We start from the raw sequence: 16,922 nt of genomic DNA on the forward strand, positions 1-16,922 counted from the left end.
AGGGCCAGCCCCACTCAAGACCGGGGACTGTCCCCACCTCCAGATGGAGCGCACCTGCAGCTCCAGGGCTCAGAGAAACCAAACCCCGCCTCCCTAGCCACGGTGCTGGCGATGGGTGTGTGTGTGTGTGTGTGTGTGTGTGTGGTCCCAGGGAGTGTGGCACCCAGAGACGGCCCCGGGTGGACCTGAGAGAGCGAGAGCTGGGTACAACAAGGGAGGCGGGAGGAAGCTGCCAGGGGTGGGGGGCGCGGGGGGGGGCACTCACTCCAGTAGCCGCTGGTGGTTGAGCTGGTGTGACGGGGGCATCCGGCAGCAGCTGAACGTGACCACGCGTCTCCCGAGACGGTCGTGTCCTGGAAGGGCAGGCGGGCGTGAGCCTCTGCGCCCACCTGGCGGGGGGGAACCCACGGGCTCCTCCCGCCCGCCTGGGCTGGGGGCGCAGGCGGCATCCGTGACTGCGGCACCAGCTGGGCGCCCACACCGGCGAGTGACTCTGCACCCCCACCCCCATTCTACAGATGGGAAAGTGAGGCCTGCGTGCTGAGTCACCCTCGCCGGGTCAGCCGCTTGGCCGGCAGCATCAAGACACAAAGGACTTCAAAGCCCCCAGTGCTCCACCCGCCGCCTCCCCCCCCACACACAGTGTGAAGGCCCCTGGTGGCCCCCGAAACCCTGGGCCCTGAAAGCGGCCAGGTGGCCCCAGGCACAGTCTCACGTCCCGGGCAGTACGAGAGCCCTGTCCTGGGTCCCGACGCCCCCTGCCACCTGTGCTGTCCATCTCTCAACACATCCATGCCGGCCCCATGGCGCACCCAGGGCCAGGGCCAGGCACACAGCCAGGGCTTCGCGAGACAGGAAACAGCACAGCCCCTGGAGGTGCACATGGCTGCTGGGGACCCTGCCGGCCTGCCTCTGCCCCCAGACCCGCCTGCCAGGAGCCGGGGCGGCAGACCCCTCCTCCTCTCCATGCCCGGGTCCGGGGGAGAGGATCTGCAGCACGCAGGACGTGCCTGGGACGCGCGGCCATGACCGGCCATGTGCTGGGGACGGTGGCGAGTGTCACAGCCTCTCCCAGCCTCCTCCAGTCTCAGCTTCCTGATCTCACAGCCCTGGCTGCCCCGCCCCCAACGTGCACACTCCAGTGCACGGGACCCACCTGCCACCTGCAGGATGCCGTGTCTGGCCACGTCGTAGAACGGGTGACTCGTGCTCAGCGCAGGGTCCTGGCCGGCCATGGGTGCCCCCAAGGGCCTTCTCCCTGCACCCAGGGCAGGCGCCGCCGCCTGGCCCCTCCGCAGCTCTGGGAGACAAGGGACAATACGGGAAGTCAGTCCTGAGGAAGGAGCACGAGGGAGCCTCCTGGGGTCCCTGTGTCCCTGCCACGCCCTCCGCCTCACACCCTGCACACCGCCCTGTGAGCCAAGCGCTGGCTGCGCACCGACTGCGGCATCCCAGGGCGAGGAAGGCGAGAGCCGGGCAGAGCAGGAACAGGAACTTGAATGTCAAGGTCACGGTAGACTCGGTCCCCAGACATGGAGGGTTCAACAGGCCCTTCCAACGCGCGCGGTCACCCAGACCTCAGTTAGGATGAGGTCAGACCGAGATCCAACGACCGACCGCGTTGTCATGAGAAGTGAAGCGGGGCTGGCTCTGTGGTGCAGCCAGGGAAGCCGCTGCTCACGACGACTCTGACGGCCCACATCGGGGCGCAGGTTCAAGTCCCGGCTGCTCCTCTTCCCGCCCAGCTCCCTGCTAAGGGCCTGGGACAGCAGTGGATGATGGCCCAAGTGCTTGAGCCCCTGTGCCCATGTGGGAGACCTGAAGAAGCTCCTGGCTCCTGGCTTCGGATGGGCCCAACTCTGGCCACTGTGGCCATCTGGGGACTGAACCAGCAGGTGGAAGACCTCCCTCTCTGTCTCTGCCTCTCTCTGTACTCTGTCTCTGGAACAAATAATCTACTTTAAAAAAGATTTGTTTGAAAGGCAGCGCTCCCTCCAGTGCTCCCTGCTCCCAGGTGCCCTCCGCATTCCCCAGCCCTTCCGGGCCTCAGTCTGCCCATCTGTAAGATGGAGACACAGAACCTGGTGCCTCACAGGGCAGCCGAATGCTGCACAGGGCAACATCGCACCCCCCCCCCCCAAGCTCAGAGACAGCCAGGAGGTGGGCCTGTCCCTGGTGGGGTGGGGCCTGGCACAAGGGGGCAGTACCTGGACAAAGGGCGGGGGTGGGAGTGGGCAGGGCCTGGGATGCTGGGGGCGGGGGTGGGAGTGGGACCTGGAACAAGGGGGCAGGGGCCGGCAGGGCCTGGGATACTGGGGATGGGGTAGGGACTGGGAGTGGGGGGTGGGAGTTGGGGGTGGGGGCGGGGGTGGGGTGGGAGTGGGCAGGGCCTGGGACAAGGGGCAGGGGCAGGGGGAGGGGCGGGACAGGGCACCCAGCAGGTTGTCACGGGGGCTCCACTTCTCTGAGCCGTGGGCCTGGACGAGGGGACTTCACGCCATTCATGGAAAATGGAACTAACAGACGATTTGGGTGCAGGCAACTTCGAAGCCCATGGGTAGCTCGTTCCCAGTCCGCATCTCCCAAGGGCTTTCTGAAGACCCCTGGTGTCACCCACCCGTGACCTCCCGGCTGGACTGGAGGAGCCGACGTCACCTGTCACGGCCGAGTCCGCCGGGCCCGGCTGCGCCACGTCCAGCCCAGCTGTGCGCTCCTGGCGGGCGGGGAGGCGGCCTCCTGGGGGTCCCGACATGGGCGTCTGTCCACCAGCACAGAGAAGCCCACAGAGGGCGGGCAGCCTCACGGGGCAGCCTCAGGACCAGAGAACTCAGGAGAAGGCCTCTCCCTAGAAAGCAAATGAACAACAAAGCTGTCAGTGTCTGCGCACTGGACTCTAACGAATCTAACGTCCAGTGAGGAAGAAAAGCCCTGGGCGCGTGGGAGACCCAGCGGATGGGATCGCTCGCTCTCTCTCTCTGCCTTTCGAATAAAATGAAAACTGATCATTTTACAAATTAAAACAAATACACAATAACCCAAAAAGTCGTGGTTTCTCAGTCTCCCACATCCACAGGAAAACTTCCCACTGCTCAACGGGAGCCCCGCTGGCCTCCAGGGGGCGCCAGCGCCAGCGCCTCTGGGAAGGCCGCGGCTGTGGGCCCAGCGGGAGCAGGGAGAGGTGTGGCCGACAGTTGCGCCCTAGTCACGCATCTATTGCACAACAGACAACGCACCCTCGTAACACACTCACCGTACAGGACTTATTCACGTGCGTCGTCCATGCACCAATTCTCACTTCACGATACACGGTAGCCATTGCTACCCAGACTATAGAGCTTAGATAGTGGAGAGAAGCGACTGAGGAGCCAGCCCTCACCCAAGGCATCCCCGGAGACCAGCAGACAGCCCCTCGGGGGACAGGAGCCCCCGCCACACCTGTGCATGGCTCCGCCTTCCCACGCTCCACCTTCCCGAGCTCCACGGCGACTCCAGCCACATCCAGCTCTCCCCAGGCAGCCTCAATGAGGTCCCCACTCCCGACTCTTCCAAACCAGTCTCCAAGCCGAGCCCTGGCCCACTTGCTGTGCTAATGCCTCCCATTCTAGCACATTCTTCGCCTCTTTTTGAATGACCATGGCTTGCTGCCAGAACCGCCCGTGTCCGTCCAGGGGTGGCCTCCACCCTGCCCCGCGCCCTCGGGCCCCGCGCGGAGGGAGCGCCATGGGCTCTACCTCGGTGACACTGGGCCTGTGCTCTGTCCCAGAGCGGAAGCCACGGAGCACCTGCTGCTCCCCTGGTGGTGCTGACGCTGGGCGCCGGCTGGACCTGAGCATCCCGCCGGCCATCTCCTGCTGCGGGCAGAGTGAGTGGAAACCAGCCTTTTGCACAAAAATGCTGCCGACTCAAAGCCGTGGGGGGAGCGAGGCAGCCCCACTGTGCGTCATGGGCTCTGTTCCCACCCTGGGGGCCGGGGGGAACGGGTCCCCGCCAGGAATCCACACTCCGGGGGGGCAGACAGACCGGGAAACACAGGCACTGTGTGATCAAGGCCAGGGTCAATGGACATCCAGGGAGCAGGGGAGTCAAGGAAGCCTTCCTGGAGGAGGGGGAAGGGGGGAATTCCCAGGGGAGAGGGCACCAGCTGGGGACCACTTCGTGGGGAAGACAGCTTCCTGGAAAACCACGCCCCCCCCCCCCCCCAGCACAGCTCTCTGCTTCTTCAGTGGCAGGGCTGGGGCGCCTTCCCCAGCTCAAGCTCTAGGCCCCAGAAACCCCACTGGGTATGCACACTCGGCCCCGTCTGGCAGAGCCGCAACGGGCCCTCCCCAGGGGCAGCCAGTTCTACCCATCTCCTTGGCTCACTGTGGCTACACCGCCCTTAACAGCAGGGATCCGGCGGGGCGGTGTGGTTTCGGGAACGTGGTGGAAGCCCGCGTCCGTGTGGCATCGGAGTGGTGTGCAAGCGGCTGAGCCTACTGCGCCGGGGGTCGTGGTGAGCAACAGGAGGTCAGATCACGCACCAGGGAGAATGATGCAGCCCACAGAACGGGAACCCAAGGCGCGGGGCTGCTGCCAGCGGCCACGGGACACGGTTCGCTAAGAAACTGAAGTGGAGGGGCACACGGGAAGATAACGACGGGGAGCACAGCAGGTGAGGGGGCCGGCACCCGAGCCGTGGTTATGGCCAGCGAGGATTCCGTACTGCGAGCGGCCGCGTGTGCACGCTTTTTCAAAAGATTTTTTTTTTTTATTTGAAAGGAAGAGTTAGAGAGAGAGAGAGAGAGAGAGGGAGGGAGAGGGAGAGAGGTCTTCCATCTGCTGGTTCACTCCCCAGATGGCTGCTACGGCCAGAGCTGTGCCAATCCGAAGCCAGGAGCCAGGAGCTTCTTCTGGGTCTCCCACATGGGTGCAGGGGCCCAAGCACTTGGGCCATCTTCCACTGCTTTCCCAGGCCACAGCAGAGAGCTGGGTTGGAAGTGGAGCAGCCGGGACTCGAACCGGCACCCATATGGGATGCCAGCCCTGCAGGCGGCAGCTTTACCTGCTATACCACAGCGCCGGACCCGAGTGTGCCACAGTTTTACTCAGCCAGCAGGGCGGCAGGGGCACTGTCACCAGCAACACTGCACGTGCGTGACCAACACGCTGTGCTACGGCACCAAGCCAGCAGGTGCCTGTGCTGCTCACGGGATTTTACTGCCATGCAGAGGAGCTCAGAGCTTCTGCTGCACAGCTGAGGGGCGAGAGTGTCAAAGCCGAGAGGTGGGGGCTGGCGTTGAACCTGCTGATTACGACCCCAGCTGGGCCCCCGGCGTCCTGGCTCGGGCCTCCAGCTTCCTGCTGACACAGAGTCGCGAGGGCAGCGGTGACGGCCCCAACACTTGGGCCCCTGCCACCTGTGTGAGAGACCTGGCTTTTGGCCCGGCCCAGTTCTGGCCACTGCTGGCATGTGGGGCAAGCGAACCAACAGGTGAGAGGCCTCTCCCGGCCTCTCAAATAAGAACAAAGCAAAACCCCACGACCAGCCTCAAGGCACTGGATGGGGAGGTAGCAGGCAGCCTCGGGCAGGCACAGACCCAGCACCAAGCCCTCCCAACACAGCTACCCTGGCTCCACGGAGGACAAGGCTCAGCCCCAGCAGGGGACGGCAGAGGGGCCCTGACAAGAGCAGCTGCCGTGGGGACAGGGACTTGGGGTGAGCAGCAGGGAGGCCCAGCAGGCGCTTGGGTGGTGAGGGCAGAGACTCCTAGAACCTCCCACACCCCAGGGACCTGAGACAGCTGGGGAGGGTGGTGGCTGGGGTGGCCTGGAGTGGGTGGTGGCTGGGGTGGTCTGGGGAGGGTGGTGGCTGGGGTGGTCTGGGGTGGGTGGTGGCTGGGGTGGTCTGGGGAGGGTGGTGGCTGGGGTGGTCTGGGGTGGGTGATGGCCTCACTTGGCTTTGCTTCCTGCCTGCAGAATGGGAGCCCCAGGGGAGCCCTCCTGGTCCCTGGGAGCAGAGAGCGGCTCCACGGCAGAGCCCGCCGCCCCGGGACAGACCCACAGCCCTCAGGCCCCCGCTGGGCTGGGAGCTGGGAGGCCAGGCAGCGGCTCTGGCCATGTGCGTCTGTCCGCGGGCCCCCGCGAGGACAGGACGGCTGTGGCTGAGGGCAGGAGCTGGACACAGGGCATGGAGCCAGGGAGCCTGGCAGGGGGACCCCAGCGGCTGTGGCTATGTGGATGGGAGGGGTCACGAAGAGGGGCTGGGGTGCCCGGGGGGACTGTAGGGGGCTGTGGTTGGGGAGGGAAGTGCATGGGCAGAGGGGGCAGGCAGAGTGGACTGGGGGGCACAGTGAGGGAGGGGAGGGTTACAGAATAAGCAGCCGCCACTTCTCCCACCCACCAGCTTACCCACAAATTATCGGGTAAAGGCGCCTCCGTCCTAGGTAACATTCATGAATGACCTGACACACAAGGACGATGGGGGTGGGAGACACTGCGTGGGACCCCCTGCCCACGGCAAGCGGCACTGCCTCCACGGAAGTTGTGGACGAGCGTGGCCACCTGTGGCCACGGGGCCTGGGGGAGCACCCTTGGCGGAACGGACCTGGTTTCCAACTCAAACTTGGTGGGTGGGACTTGAATGTGGGCACTGCCTGCTGGTACTGGGGTCGTCCCTGGGGAGCAGAGGGCACACTCCCGGGAGAGCCAGGGCCAGAGTGGGTGCTTTCCCAAGGAGAGAGCTTGGGTCGAGGCATAGGGCAAACCCCAAGACTCGCTCCATGGTGGGGCACCGACTGAGCCCTGGCATCGCCAGCAGAGTAAAACTGAAACGCAGTGCGTGATGAAAAACGCAGGCAGGTCCCAAACGCTTCCCGCAGAAATGACTGCCGCTTCAGGGAGGGGACAGCCCCTGCGGGGTTGTCCAAAGGCCAGAGACAGGTCGGAGCAGGTGACCACACCGTGGGCAGTGGCCCAGCGATCACCCAGACTCTGGGTCACGACCCCTGCAGGTGGCCAGCAGGGAGGTGCACCTTGCAGGCCGGGTAACAGGTGCAGGAGGCGACGGTGCCAAGTCGCACGGGCGCTCAGAGTGCTCACCGGCCCGGGAGGCCCCAGCCTCTCAGAATTTCTATTAACAAAAGCCGCAGGGCTGGTGCTGTGGTGCAGTAGGTAAAGCCGCCGCCTGCAGCGCTGGCAACCCATATGGCTGCCAGTTTGAGGCCCGGCTGCTCCACTTCCCATCCAGCTCTCTCCTATGGCCTGGGAAAGCAGCAGAAGATGGCCCAAGTGCTTGGGCCCCTGCACCCACATGGGAGACCCAGAGGAAGCTCCTGGCTCCTGATTTCAGCCTGGCCCAGCCCCAACCATTGTGGCCAACTGGGGAGTGAACCGGCGGGAGGAAGCTCTAGCTCTCGGCTCTCTCTCTCTCTCTGCTCTCTGCTCTCTCTCTCTTTCTCTGTAACTCTGCCTTTCAAATAAATCTTCTCAAACCCAAGCCACTCCCCCAGATGAAAACAGTCAAATGTCCCCGTCGTGACCCCCACAGGCACCGGGAGGATCAGGGCTCAGCACTCCGTCTGTGAATGCCGCTGCCGGCCCTGGAGTGACATCCCCCAGTGAACCCTGACCCCACATTTCCCCGCCCACAGCCCCCCTGCCTGCGGCCCCTGTGTTTTTCCACCATCACCGGATCCGAGGCCGGGCTTCTGAGGGCAGGGGGGTGGACGGGTGTGGCGGTGAAGCCAGCTGGCCAGGGCCCGGCACAGCCACAGGATCTGGTTCCCTTCCCCATCAGGGTGCACGGCCGAGCACCAGGCAGGGGAGCCCCAACCTGACTCACAGGGCTGCCATGGCGCCTCCTTCAAATCCAACCCTCCCCAGGCTGGGGAGCTGGGCACCGAGGACGGGGAGGGGTGTCGGTGACCCCACCCTCACCCCCACCTGCCGGGAAAGTGCGGCTCAGGTGCAGCCCAAGGCAGTGGGTGTGGAAGGAGCATCAGGCAGTGGCCGGGCGAGTGGATGGCTGGTCCCTCGGCCACCCGGCAAGGCCTGGCTGTTGGGCATGGGGGGACGGGGCTGCTCCTTCCTCTGGGGGTCACCTCGGCCTGTGGGGACTTGCTGCCACCCCACCTTTCCCGTAGACTTCACAGCGCAGGACCTGCCTGTCCCTGCTCCCCCGTGCACTGGATCTCACTACAGCTCCAGGCCCCGCTCCCCCACCCCCAGCTCCCAGAGGCCCTGTGTGGCCCCCCTGGGGCTAGCCTGGACATGTAGCCTTCACCAAGGTCAGCCCCAGCGATGCACCTGTCACAAACAAGCAGCCTGGAAGCAAACTCTGGAGGCCCCAGGAGCTGCCTGGACACAGCCCCAGCCCAAAAACGCAGTGCACCTCCTGGGGAAGCCAATCCCCCCAACACGCAGCCATCAGCCTCCCTCCCTAGGGCTGCCTCGCCCAGCCTTTCCGAGTGCCAATCAACCACTTGCCAAAGCGAACTCACCCAACCGAGAGAGCAGGTGCGGCCTGCCTGCACGGGTCACGTGTTTCCTGGACAGATAAGATCCAGGGTTTTCCCCCCCAGGAATCCAGGCTGGAGCAGAGCAGCCTCCAAACCGCCTGGCGCCCACTTTGCCATCACAGAGTCCCACCCAATCAAAGGAGGGCCACGCCCACCACGGACCAATCAGGAACCGGACAGGAGCCAATCACGCCCCTCTCGGCCCAAGCCCTCTGGGAGCCGGGGAGCTAAGTAAGAGCCGCCCAGCGCCTCACTCCCTCCAGCACCGAGGTGTCGGGGTTGGGGGTTCTTCGGGGAACCCCCCCGCCCATCCCAGCAGAGGGGGCCAAGCGGGGAGCACCCGTCCTGCAGGAGACACTGGCCACAGGCAATCACCCAGCCCTGGGCCTCTTCCTCCTCCAGCTTTGGGGAAAGGCTGCCCTACTATGCGCCCTACTGTGCACAGACACAACAGCGCAGCCTGAGGTCCCGTCCCGGGCCAGCCCTGGCGGTTCTGGGCCAGCCACAGCCCCGGGGCCCCCCACGCCCCACAGCCGAAGAGCCTGCTCGGAGCCCGGCACGTGTTTTCCCGCAGCCACCACCTTAACCTAAGAGAGCGGCATCTGCTCCTATTCCTTGCCCCTTCCACCCCAGTCCCCCCCCCCCAAAAGCCCAGGTCCGGGCTGCAGGTGAAGCTGCTGCCTGGGACCCTGTGTCCCATACGAGTGCCTGGTTCGAGTCCCGGCCGGCCGCTTCACGCCCAATCCAGTTCCGTGCTAATGCACCTGCAACAGCAGAGGACGGCCCGAGTGCTTGGGCCCCTGCTACCCACGGGGGCCCCCCGACCTGGCCCAGCCCCCGATCTTGAGGGCATCTCGGGAGTGACCCAAGGATGGGAGCTCTTCCTTCCCCCTCCCCGATCCATCCCTCTCTGTAGCTCCGCCCCTCGAGTAGCTAAAAATACAAAATAAATAAACCGTACAACCTGGGGGCACTGTGATGAGGGCCGCACACTCAGGGGTCTCCAGCTGAGCAAAGTTAGGGCCTCCCGTCCCAGACGCTCCCCCGCCCCAGGTTGGCGCCGAGCACCGCCTCCCCCGGTCTGCATGTGTGTGGACAGCAGGACCCTCCGAGGCCTGGCAGCTCCTTGGGAGGCCGGGGTCCCGTCCACGCCGGTGCCACACAGCTGGCCCAGGTGTCCAGGCAGTGCAGACTGGCTGGGGGCCCCCAGAGTGCCCAGGGGAGGCCCTCCCAGAAGCCTCATGAGGGTTCCCCCTGCCATCAGCTTGGCTGGGCCACAGGTGCAGTTTGGCCAGTGCTGTGAGGGGCGCGTGGACGAGCCAATGCCTCAGTCGGGTGACTACAAGGGAAGCAGAAGGCCTCTGGCACACAGGCGGCCACGAGTGGGCAGTGAGGCCCGGGGGGAAGGCCCACCCTTGCTCCTCCGAGACAAGCCTGCACCTGAAGCTCCCCAGGGGCCTGCGTGGAGCCGCCCGTCAGGACACCCACGCCAGGTGCTCAGAGGGGCTCCTGACAATCGACAGAGATGCACCTGTCAATCCAGAAACCAGGGACAAAGACGGAACACAGGGGCCCCTCTCCTTACAACGCAGGTCCCACGTGGAGACCGCCCAGAATGTGGCTTCCTCAGGTGACCTGGGGGCTGCCACTGTCCAGCGCCCCGAGAGGCTGGGCCCACATGTCCGCTAGCCTGGGAAAAGACCCAAATTCAAAGCGTGGTTTCTACTCAAGGCAGATCATTTCAGCACCATTGCAATGTTGAAAATTATGAAGTCGAACCATCAAACGTCAGGGACCACTCGCCTAGATGTTGTCTGGTACCTCAGACCGCACCTGCAGGTTGGCTTCCAGCCACCCTGCCCACCATGGCCAAGAGAATGCCCCCTTCCAACCAGCAGAGCGCCAGGCTCCACCCCACCCCCTCTGAGCGCCCTCAGCAGGTGCGAGCTTGCACATTTTTGCAGTCCCTGGGCGACGGGTACCTTGGGTGCTCCCCCACGGTCAGAGTTGCGTGAGGACTGAGCCCTCAGCGGATCCCCCATGTTTGCTTGTCCTGACCCACCTGCGTCCCAGTACTCAGCCAGCCGCAGGCTGGACACGGGGATAGACAGAGAACCCGGGACAGAGCTGGGGATTCAGGCCCCGCCTGGCCAGGTCCTACCCACGCTCGGGGCTCACACCCACCACCTGCTTTCTCGGCCCCTCCCGGCCACCCCAGGCTGCTCTGTCCCTGACATGGACAGGGCTGGAGGCTCCGCCAGCCTCCACTGTCCACACTCAGACCCACCAGGGTGAGGGGGCCCTGGTGTCTCCTCCAACTGCAGACTTGAGAGCCCACCTGCCCACTCAGCACCGGCCAAGACGCCCTCTCTGTGCCCAGGGCATCCTGCAGTTCTTGGAATAAAATCAAACCCCTACCAGGGCCTGAGCCCCTGCCTTCCACAACTCTCAGCCGCCTCCTCCACCAACTCCTCCCCAGGCTGCCCCCAAAACACACCCCACTGCTGCCCGGACCCTCCCCAGGCTGTCCCCCGACACTGCTGCCCGGACCCTCCCCCGGCTGTCCCCCGACACTGCTGCCCGGACCCTCCCCCGGCTGTCCCCCGACACTGCTGCCCGGACCCTCCCCCGGCTGTCCCCTCCACACTGCTGCCCGGACCCTCCCCCGGCTGTCCCCAAAACACTCCACACTGCTGCCCCGGACCCTCCCCCGGCTGTCCTTGTACACTGTTGCTGTGTCACCGTCACACAGACACGAAGTCCCAGCATGGGGCGCCTCCGTGGTGCAGGGACCCAGAGTCTAAACACAACTCCTTGGGGCTGGAGTTGGGGGAGACGGGTGGGGGAGGGGCTCTTAAGGGACTTAAACGATTAGCCAATCGCAAGGCCTGGGCAATATTTGGATCCTGGTTTTAAAAAGAAAGAACTAAAAGAAACTCTGACATTTGAGGCTGGGCCCCGGAGGTTTGAAGGGATGTGGCCGCCGTTCGGGGTCGGGGGTGACGGCGGCGCCGAGGTCCCGCTCGGAAGACTCCGGTTTGCCGCAGCTTTTCATGGCGTGCACGGGCGCAGAGCGTCGCGCTGCACTCACAAACACACGCAGGTTTATCGGGGACACACAGACCTCACACCTCAGAGGGACGCTAAACTGGGGGAACACAACCTGGAAGGTTGCCCGCGGGTGGAGGTCGGGAGCCGGGGAGAGGGAGGTGGGGGGGGGGGGGGCGCACACCAGCCAGCTGTGGCCTCTGCACACAGGGACGACACAGGGCTTCCCTTGAACCCTGGAAATTCACAGTACAGAGAGGCCCACGAGCCGAACTACGCGAACCGCGAGGGTCAGGCAGGGCGCCCACTCTGCAGCCTCCGAGGCACAGAACAGGGCTTCAGGCCAGGCCGGCCGGGAGGGACTTCCCAGGCCTCCCCAGGGCCCAGTGGGCGGCCGTCCCGCAGGTCACTGCACCCAGCCAACCAGCCAGCCGCCTGCCAGGGCTCCCTCCGCCCGGCTCTCTCCGACGGCCAGTGGGGGAGGGGAGTGGGCAGCTCCCCAGGAGTCTGGAACCCTGAGCTGCCTGACCAGTTAGGTCCATGTGATGCCCCGCCCTGGGCTCCACTCTCAGCCAGCCGTGCTCGGGCTCCAGCGGGCGAGGACCGCGCTGCACACAACGCTGATCCTTCCAGAAGGGATGCTCAGAGCTGCCGATGCGGGGCCGCGGTTGACCCGTATCGCGGAGCCTGGGTTTGCTGCTCGGCTCTGATTCAACGCCAGCTTCCTGCTCACGCACACCCTGGGAGGCAGCAGCGATGGCCCAGGTCCTAGCGTCCCTGCCACGCGTGTGGGACAGGGGGGTTGCGTTCTGGGCTCCTGGCTTCAGCCTGGCCCAGCCCCAGCTGTCACAGGTATTTGGGGAGTGAACCAGCCAATGGAAAACCTCCCTCTGTGTCTCTGTCTCTGTCTTTCAAGTTAAAAAGAGAAAGAAAGGGGAAAAAATCCCATCTCCTGTCTCCTGCTCCTCCATCCTCAGTGTCCCCCACAGGGAGCGGGTGAAGTGAGAGAGTAGGGGGGCCTTTAATGTGGGCGAAAGACTAAAACAAGGGCCGGGCGCAGGGTGCAGCAGGCTGAGCCGTGGGCTGCGGCGCCGGCATCCCATATGGGCACCGGTTCCAGTCCCAGCTGCTCCACTTCTGATCCAGCTCCCAGCTCCCCGCTAATGCACCCAGGAAGGCAGTGGAAGACGGCCCCAGGGCTCGGGCCCCTGCACCCGCGTGGGAGACCTGGAGGAAGCGCGTGGTTTCAGCCTGGCCCAGTTTCAGTCGTCGTGGCCATCTTGGGAGTGAAGCAGTGGATGGAAGACCTCGGTCTCTGTCTCTCTTTCTCTCCCTCTCTCTCAAAGAAATAAATAAAAAATTTAAAAAATCTTAAAAAAAACAAAAAGTGGGATCTCAGGGCAACCCGAGCTCATCTCTGTGCTGTTTGACTGAGCCACCACCTACGGGCACCCACGACCAACTCCTGGGGCAGGTGCACAGCATCTGAGGGTGGGGGTCCCCGGCCCAGAACGCTCCCCGGCCTTACGTCTCTGCAGCAGCAGGTCAAGGGCACAGTGTCCTTATCCAAGAAAATCCCCAGTGCCCACAGGCAAGCTCTCCCTCCAGGCACACCTGCCACGCCCTCCCGGCCTGCCTCCCCTCTACCTTCCAGCTCAACAACACCCCCTCCGGGAAGCCCTTCCAGACTTCCCCAACGCCCAGGAGACCAGGCTCTGAGCCCCGAGGGCAGGAACCGGGCTCAGGCCAGTGTCCCACCTCCCTCTGCCCCCCACCCCACCCCAGGCCCCATGCTAGCCGGAGGAATTCTGAGTTACTGCATTAAACCTGGAGCCCACCACGCGCACCCAAGCCCCCGACACAAAGGCCAAGCCATGCTGTGGGGTCTTGGCTTCAGTTCTGAGCTCACCTGGACAAACGTCCACTCCGCGGTTCAGCCAGGAGCTCTGGCCGCGGGCAGCCCAGGCCCGGCCCCTCGCGGCCCACAGAGACAAAGGCTCAGGAATCCCACCCCTCCCGCTGGTGGCCAGCGGGGAACCCCCCAGGCCAGAGCCCAGGCCGGGCAGTGGCCTCTCCCCGTGCGGGTGGCTCCGCCCCTCGTGCCGAAGTGTCCGCGCCCCCTGCCAGTGCCAGAGCTGGGCCTCAGCTTTCTCAGCTGTGTCTGGCCACCTGCTGTCAGACCTGGTGCCCACCACCTGCCGTCGGACCTGGTGCCCACCACCTGCCGTCCGACCTGGTGCCCACCACCTGCCGTCGGACCTGGTGCCCACCTGGGGCTCCCGCTCAGCGAGCTGACCCCGGGAGTTTCCACAACACGGTGGGGAGGGGACTGGTGAAAGTGGGGGGGGGGCACAGCCCAGCCTCAGACCAAGAGCCAGGCACAGGGGAGGGAGGGCCGGGGCAGGAGGGTAGGCGGAAACCAGAGGAAGGGGGCGCTGGCGTGGGAGTGGGGAGGGGTACGGGCCCAGAGGGCGCCCCCGCGGCCCCACGTGGCACCAGGAGCGCCTGAGCCAACCCGCGGGGACCCAGGCCCCTGCCGCCACGCGGGCCTTACCTGGCCACAGCACGCCGCGCCCCGCCTGGCCCCGCGAGGCCTCGGCTCACCTGGCCCCGCCCCGGACGTGGCTCCCAGGCAGGCCCCGCCCCTCCCGCCTGGCCGGGGCGCCCTGCCCTGGGGGACGGGCCGTCCCCGGGGTCCGCTGGCCTCGGAGGACCGTGTGCCGGCTGCGTCTGCAGGGCCGGGAGAGCGTGGCGCGGGGCCTCCCCGGCACCCGGCACCTGCCCGGCGATCCGCCTGGGTGGGCGCTGTCCGGGCTGGCCTGTGTCCACTCGTAGGGATGTGGTGAGCCAGGCGGGGGTCCCAGGGGCCGGGACTCAGAGCCCCGCAGTGACAGGAGCAGGGACAGCCCCCCCTCCCCCGGGGAGGTGACCAAGCCTTGGGGCCCCGGAGGGTCACAGGAGCCTTGCTGGGCCGGCTTCCGGCTGCCAAGCCCCAGGCAAGAGGACAGTCCTGGTCTGATGTTACCACATTCCATCAGGGACAGGAGTCCTGAGGGCGGATATTTTCCACAGCCGGTCTGACCGGCCTTTCCGCTTCCCCTCCCCCACCTCCTGATTTTTGGATCCCTGCTCCTCCCTCGCCCCCCTCCCCCGCTGGCCCTGGTCAGCGTCCTGCTTCTGCCTGCCCACCTGACACCCACGGGTGGACACTGGCAGCAGCTCAGCCCCTCCTAGCTCCCTGTTCCTTTGTCACCCTGGCCCCGGGCAAACCCTTGGGGTCATCCTTGGCCCCCGTCTGTCCACCACGGCCACACCCTCTCCCGGCCCAGCGGTCCAGGCTGCCAGCGCCCGTTACTGGCTTGGGGGGGTCATTCCTTCACTTCTTTTTTTTTTTTAATTTTAAATTTATTTTCGTTTTATTTGAAAGAGAAACAGATGTGTGGAGGTGACCTTGACCTGGGCCCCTAGCAATAAGGAAGCCCCCACCTCGTAAACTCCCAGCCAGCAGGAAGCTGCCTGAGGCGCTGGAACCACGGTGCAGGGTGGTCAGCTAGTGGCTGGCCTGCTGGCCCGCCCACTGCTCCCTGGTAGCCTAGGGCCACGTGGTCAGCCCGCACCGGCTGCCTGCCACTGCCCCCTCGCAGTGGGTTTGAATAAATCCACCTTCTGCTGCCAGTGAATTATACCGCCTGTGACAGCCACCTCGAGGGGTCGCTTCCTGCAACAAGACGGAGAGAGCGCTTCCGCCCTCAGCCCCACTCCCCCAGGTGCCTGGACAGCTGAAGCCAGGAGCCAAGAGCTCCACCCAGGTGTCCCACGTGGGCCACAGGGACCATCACCTGCTGCCTCCCCAGGAAGCCGGGATGGCAGGTGCAGCGGGGAGATCTCAGACGCCCGCCCCCCAGCCCCCGCTTCTGCCCTCGCCAGGGGTCCCTCCCCGAGGACCCTGCCCTCCCCCGTGCTGCCTCTGTTTCTCCAGTTCCACAATCCAGGGCTTCCCTGCACGGCCACGGCCGGGCAGCGCCAGGGTCGCCAGGTCCCTCATTGCAGCCCACACAATCAGGGGCTTGACCCCATTGCCTCAGAGGACAGCAGGCGTCACACCACCCCAGCTACACCGCGTTTCAGGTTCCCAAGCCGGTCAGCCTGGGCCTCCCTCTGGCCGCACAGGGACAGCTGCACAGAGACCATCCTGCTCCCTCCCTCCATCCCACCCGAGCTGATGCTGATCCAGCGGGTGCGCCAGGAATGCTGGCCCTGGGCACAGAACAGACTCCTCCTTCATCTCGGTGGGGGGGGCTGGCCGAGTCCCCTGCAGCAAAGCGCAAGTGAGCCACAGAAAGGCACCCACGTCCGCGGAAGCCGACCAGCGTGCGACACTGGTGCCTGCGTCAGGAAGTGACAACCCAACGTGACAGGGCAGTGTCTGTCCCCCGTAGGTCTGACGGGGCGTGGGCAGCCCGCAGAGGGTGGCCGGCTGGAGGACAGCGGTGGGAGCGGTGGGATGGACCCGGGACCCGGGGCCAGGCCTGTCTGCTCCACCCTGCGCCCTGCCTCTGCATTCGCTGTTGGTTGGAGGTTCACAGTGCACGACCAGGCAGCCCCGGCGGCCTGGCGTCTGATGTGGTGGAACCCCTGCAGAGGGCGGGCCCCGCGGAGAGCAGCTAGGCCGAGCCAGACTTCAGAGCCAACCAGGACAGTACCCTCCCCAAGTCGGGACTGCTTCCGGCCGGTTCTGCTGACAGTTAGCATGAAGCCAGTGCGTACCTGCTAGAATGAAGCCCTTCTGGAAGCTCATGGCAGAAGGGATTAAAAGACTGGCTTCTTGGGGCCGGCGTTGTGGAGAGCGGATCAACCTGCACCTGTGACGCTGGCCTCCCACATGCACGCAGGTTCGAGTCCCTGCTGCTGCTCCACTTCTGCTCCAGCTCCCTGCTAGTGCACCTGGGACAGCAGCAGGTGGCCCTGTCAGGCGCTGTCCTGGCCCGCGTGTCTGAGCCCGGGCGGGCGCAGGGAGGGGGCTTTTCCCTTGTCAGGTGCTTGATCCCTCCGAGGGCAGGGGCAGGGGATGGGGCTGGGGGCAGGGACAGGGATAGGGGCAGGGGACAGGGCAGGGGCAGGGGACAGGAGCAGGGGCAGGGCAGGGGACGGGGGCAGGGGCAGGGGACAGGGCAGGGGCAGGGGACAGGGCAGGGGCAGGGGACAGGGCAGGGGACGGGGGCGGGGGCAGGGGATGGGGGCAGGGGACGGGGGCAGGGACAGGGCAGGGGCAGGGGACGGGGGCAGGGGACGGGGCAGGGGACAGGGCAGGGGCAGGGGACGGGGGCAGGGGACAGGGCAGGGGACAGGGGCAGGGGACAGGGGACGGGGCAGGGGCAG

General features: G+C 65.6%; 1 protein-coding gene across 3 annotated transcripts in view; it reads right to left on the reverse strand.

Moving 5' to 3' along the window:
* The window catches only part of ARHGAP8 (Rho GTPase activating protein 8), a 34,909-nt gene extending 18,332 nt beyond the window's left edge, over positions 1–16,577 (reverse strand). Inside the window, exons 1-4 of one of the 3 annotated variants that reach the window (XM_062202709.1) lie at positions 16,311–16,577; positions 2,656–2,845; positions 1,157–1,300; positions 266–353 (exon numbers count right to left, since the gene is read on the reverse strand). In XM_062202709.1, the coding sequence (XP_062058693.1) occupies positions 266–353; positions 1,157–1,300; positions 2,656–2,752 (329 nt within the window). In that variant the 5' untranslated portion in view covers positions 2,753–2,845; positions 16,311–16,577. Of the gene's footprint in view, positions 1–265; positions 354–1,156; positions 1,301–2,655; positions 2,846–13,452; positions 13,563–14,097; positions 14,144–16,310 lie in introns of those variants that run through there. The other 2 variants (XM_062202710.1, XM_062202711.1) reach the window with 2 other exon arrangements.
* Between the last annotated feature and the right edge of the window lie 345 nt (positions 16,578–16,922).

Source organism: Lepus europaeus, chromosome 10 (assembly GCF_033115175.1).
Source record: "Lepus europaeus isolate LE1 chromosome 10, mLepTim1.pri, whole genome shotgun sequence".
In the NCBI taxonomy this organism is placed as follows: Eukaryota; Metazoa; Chordata; class Mammalia; order Lagomorpha; family Leporidae; genus Lepus; species Lepus europaeus.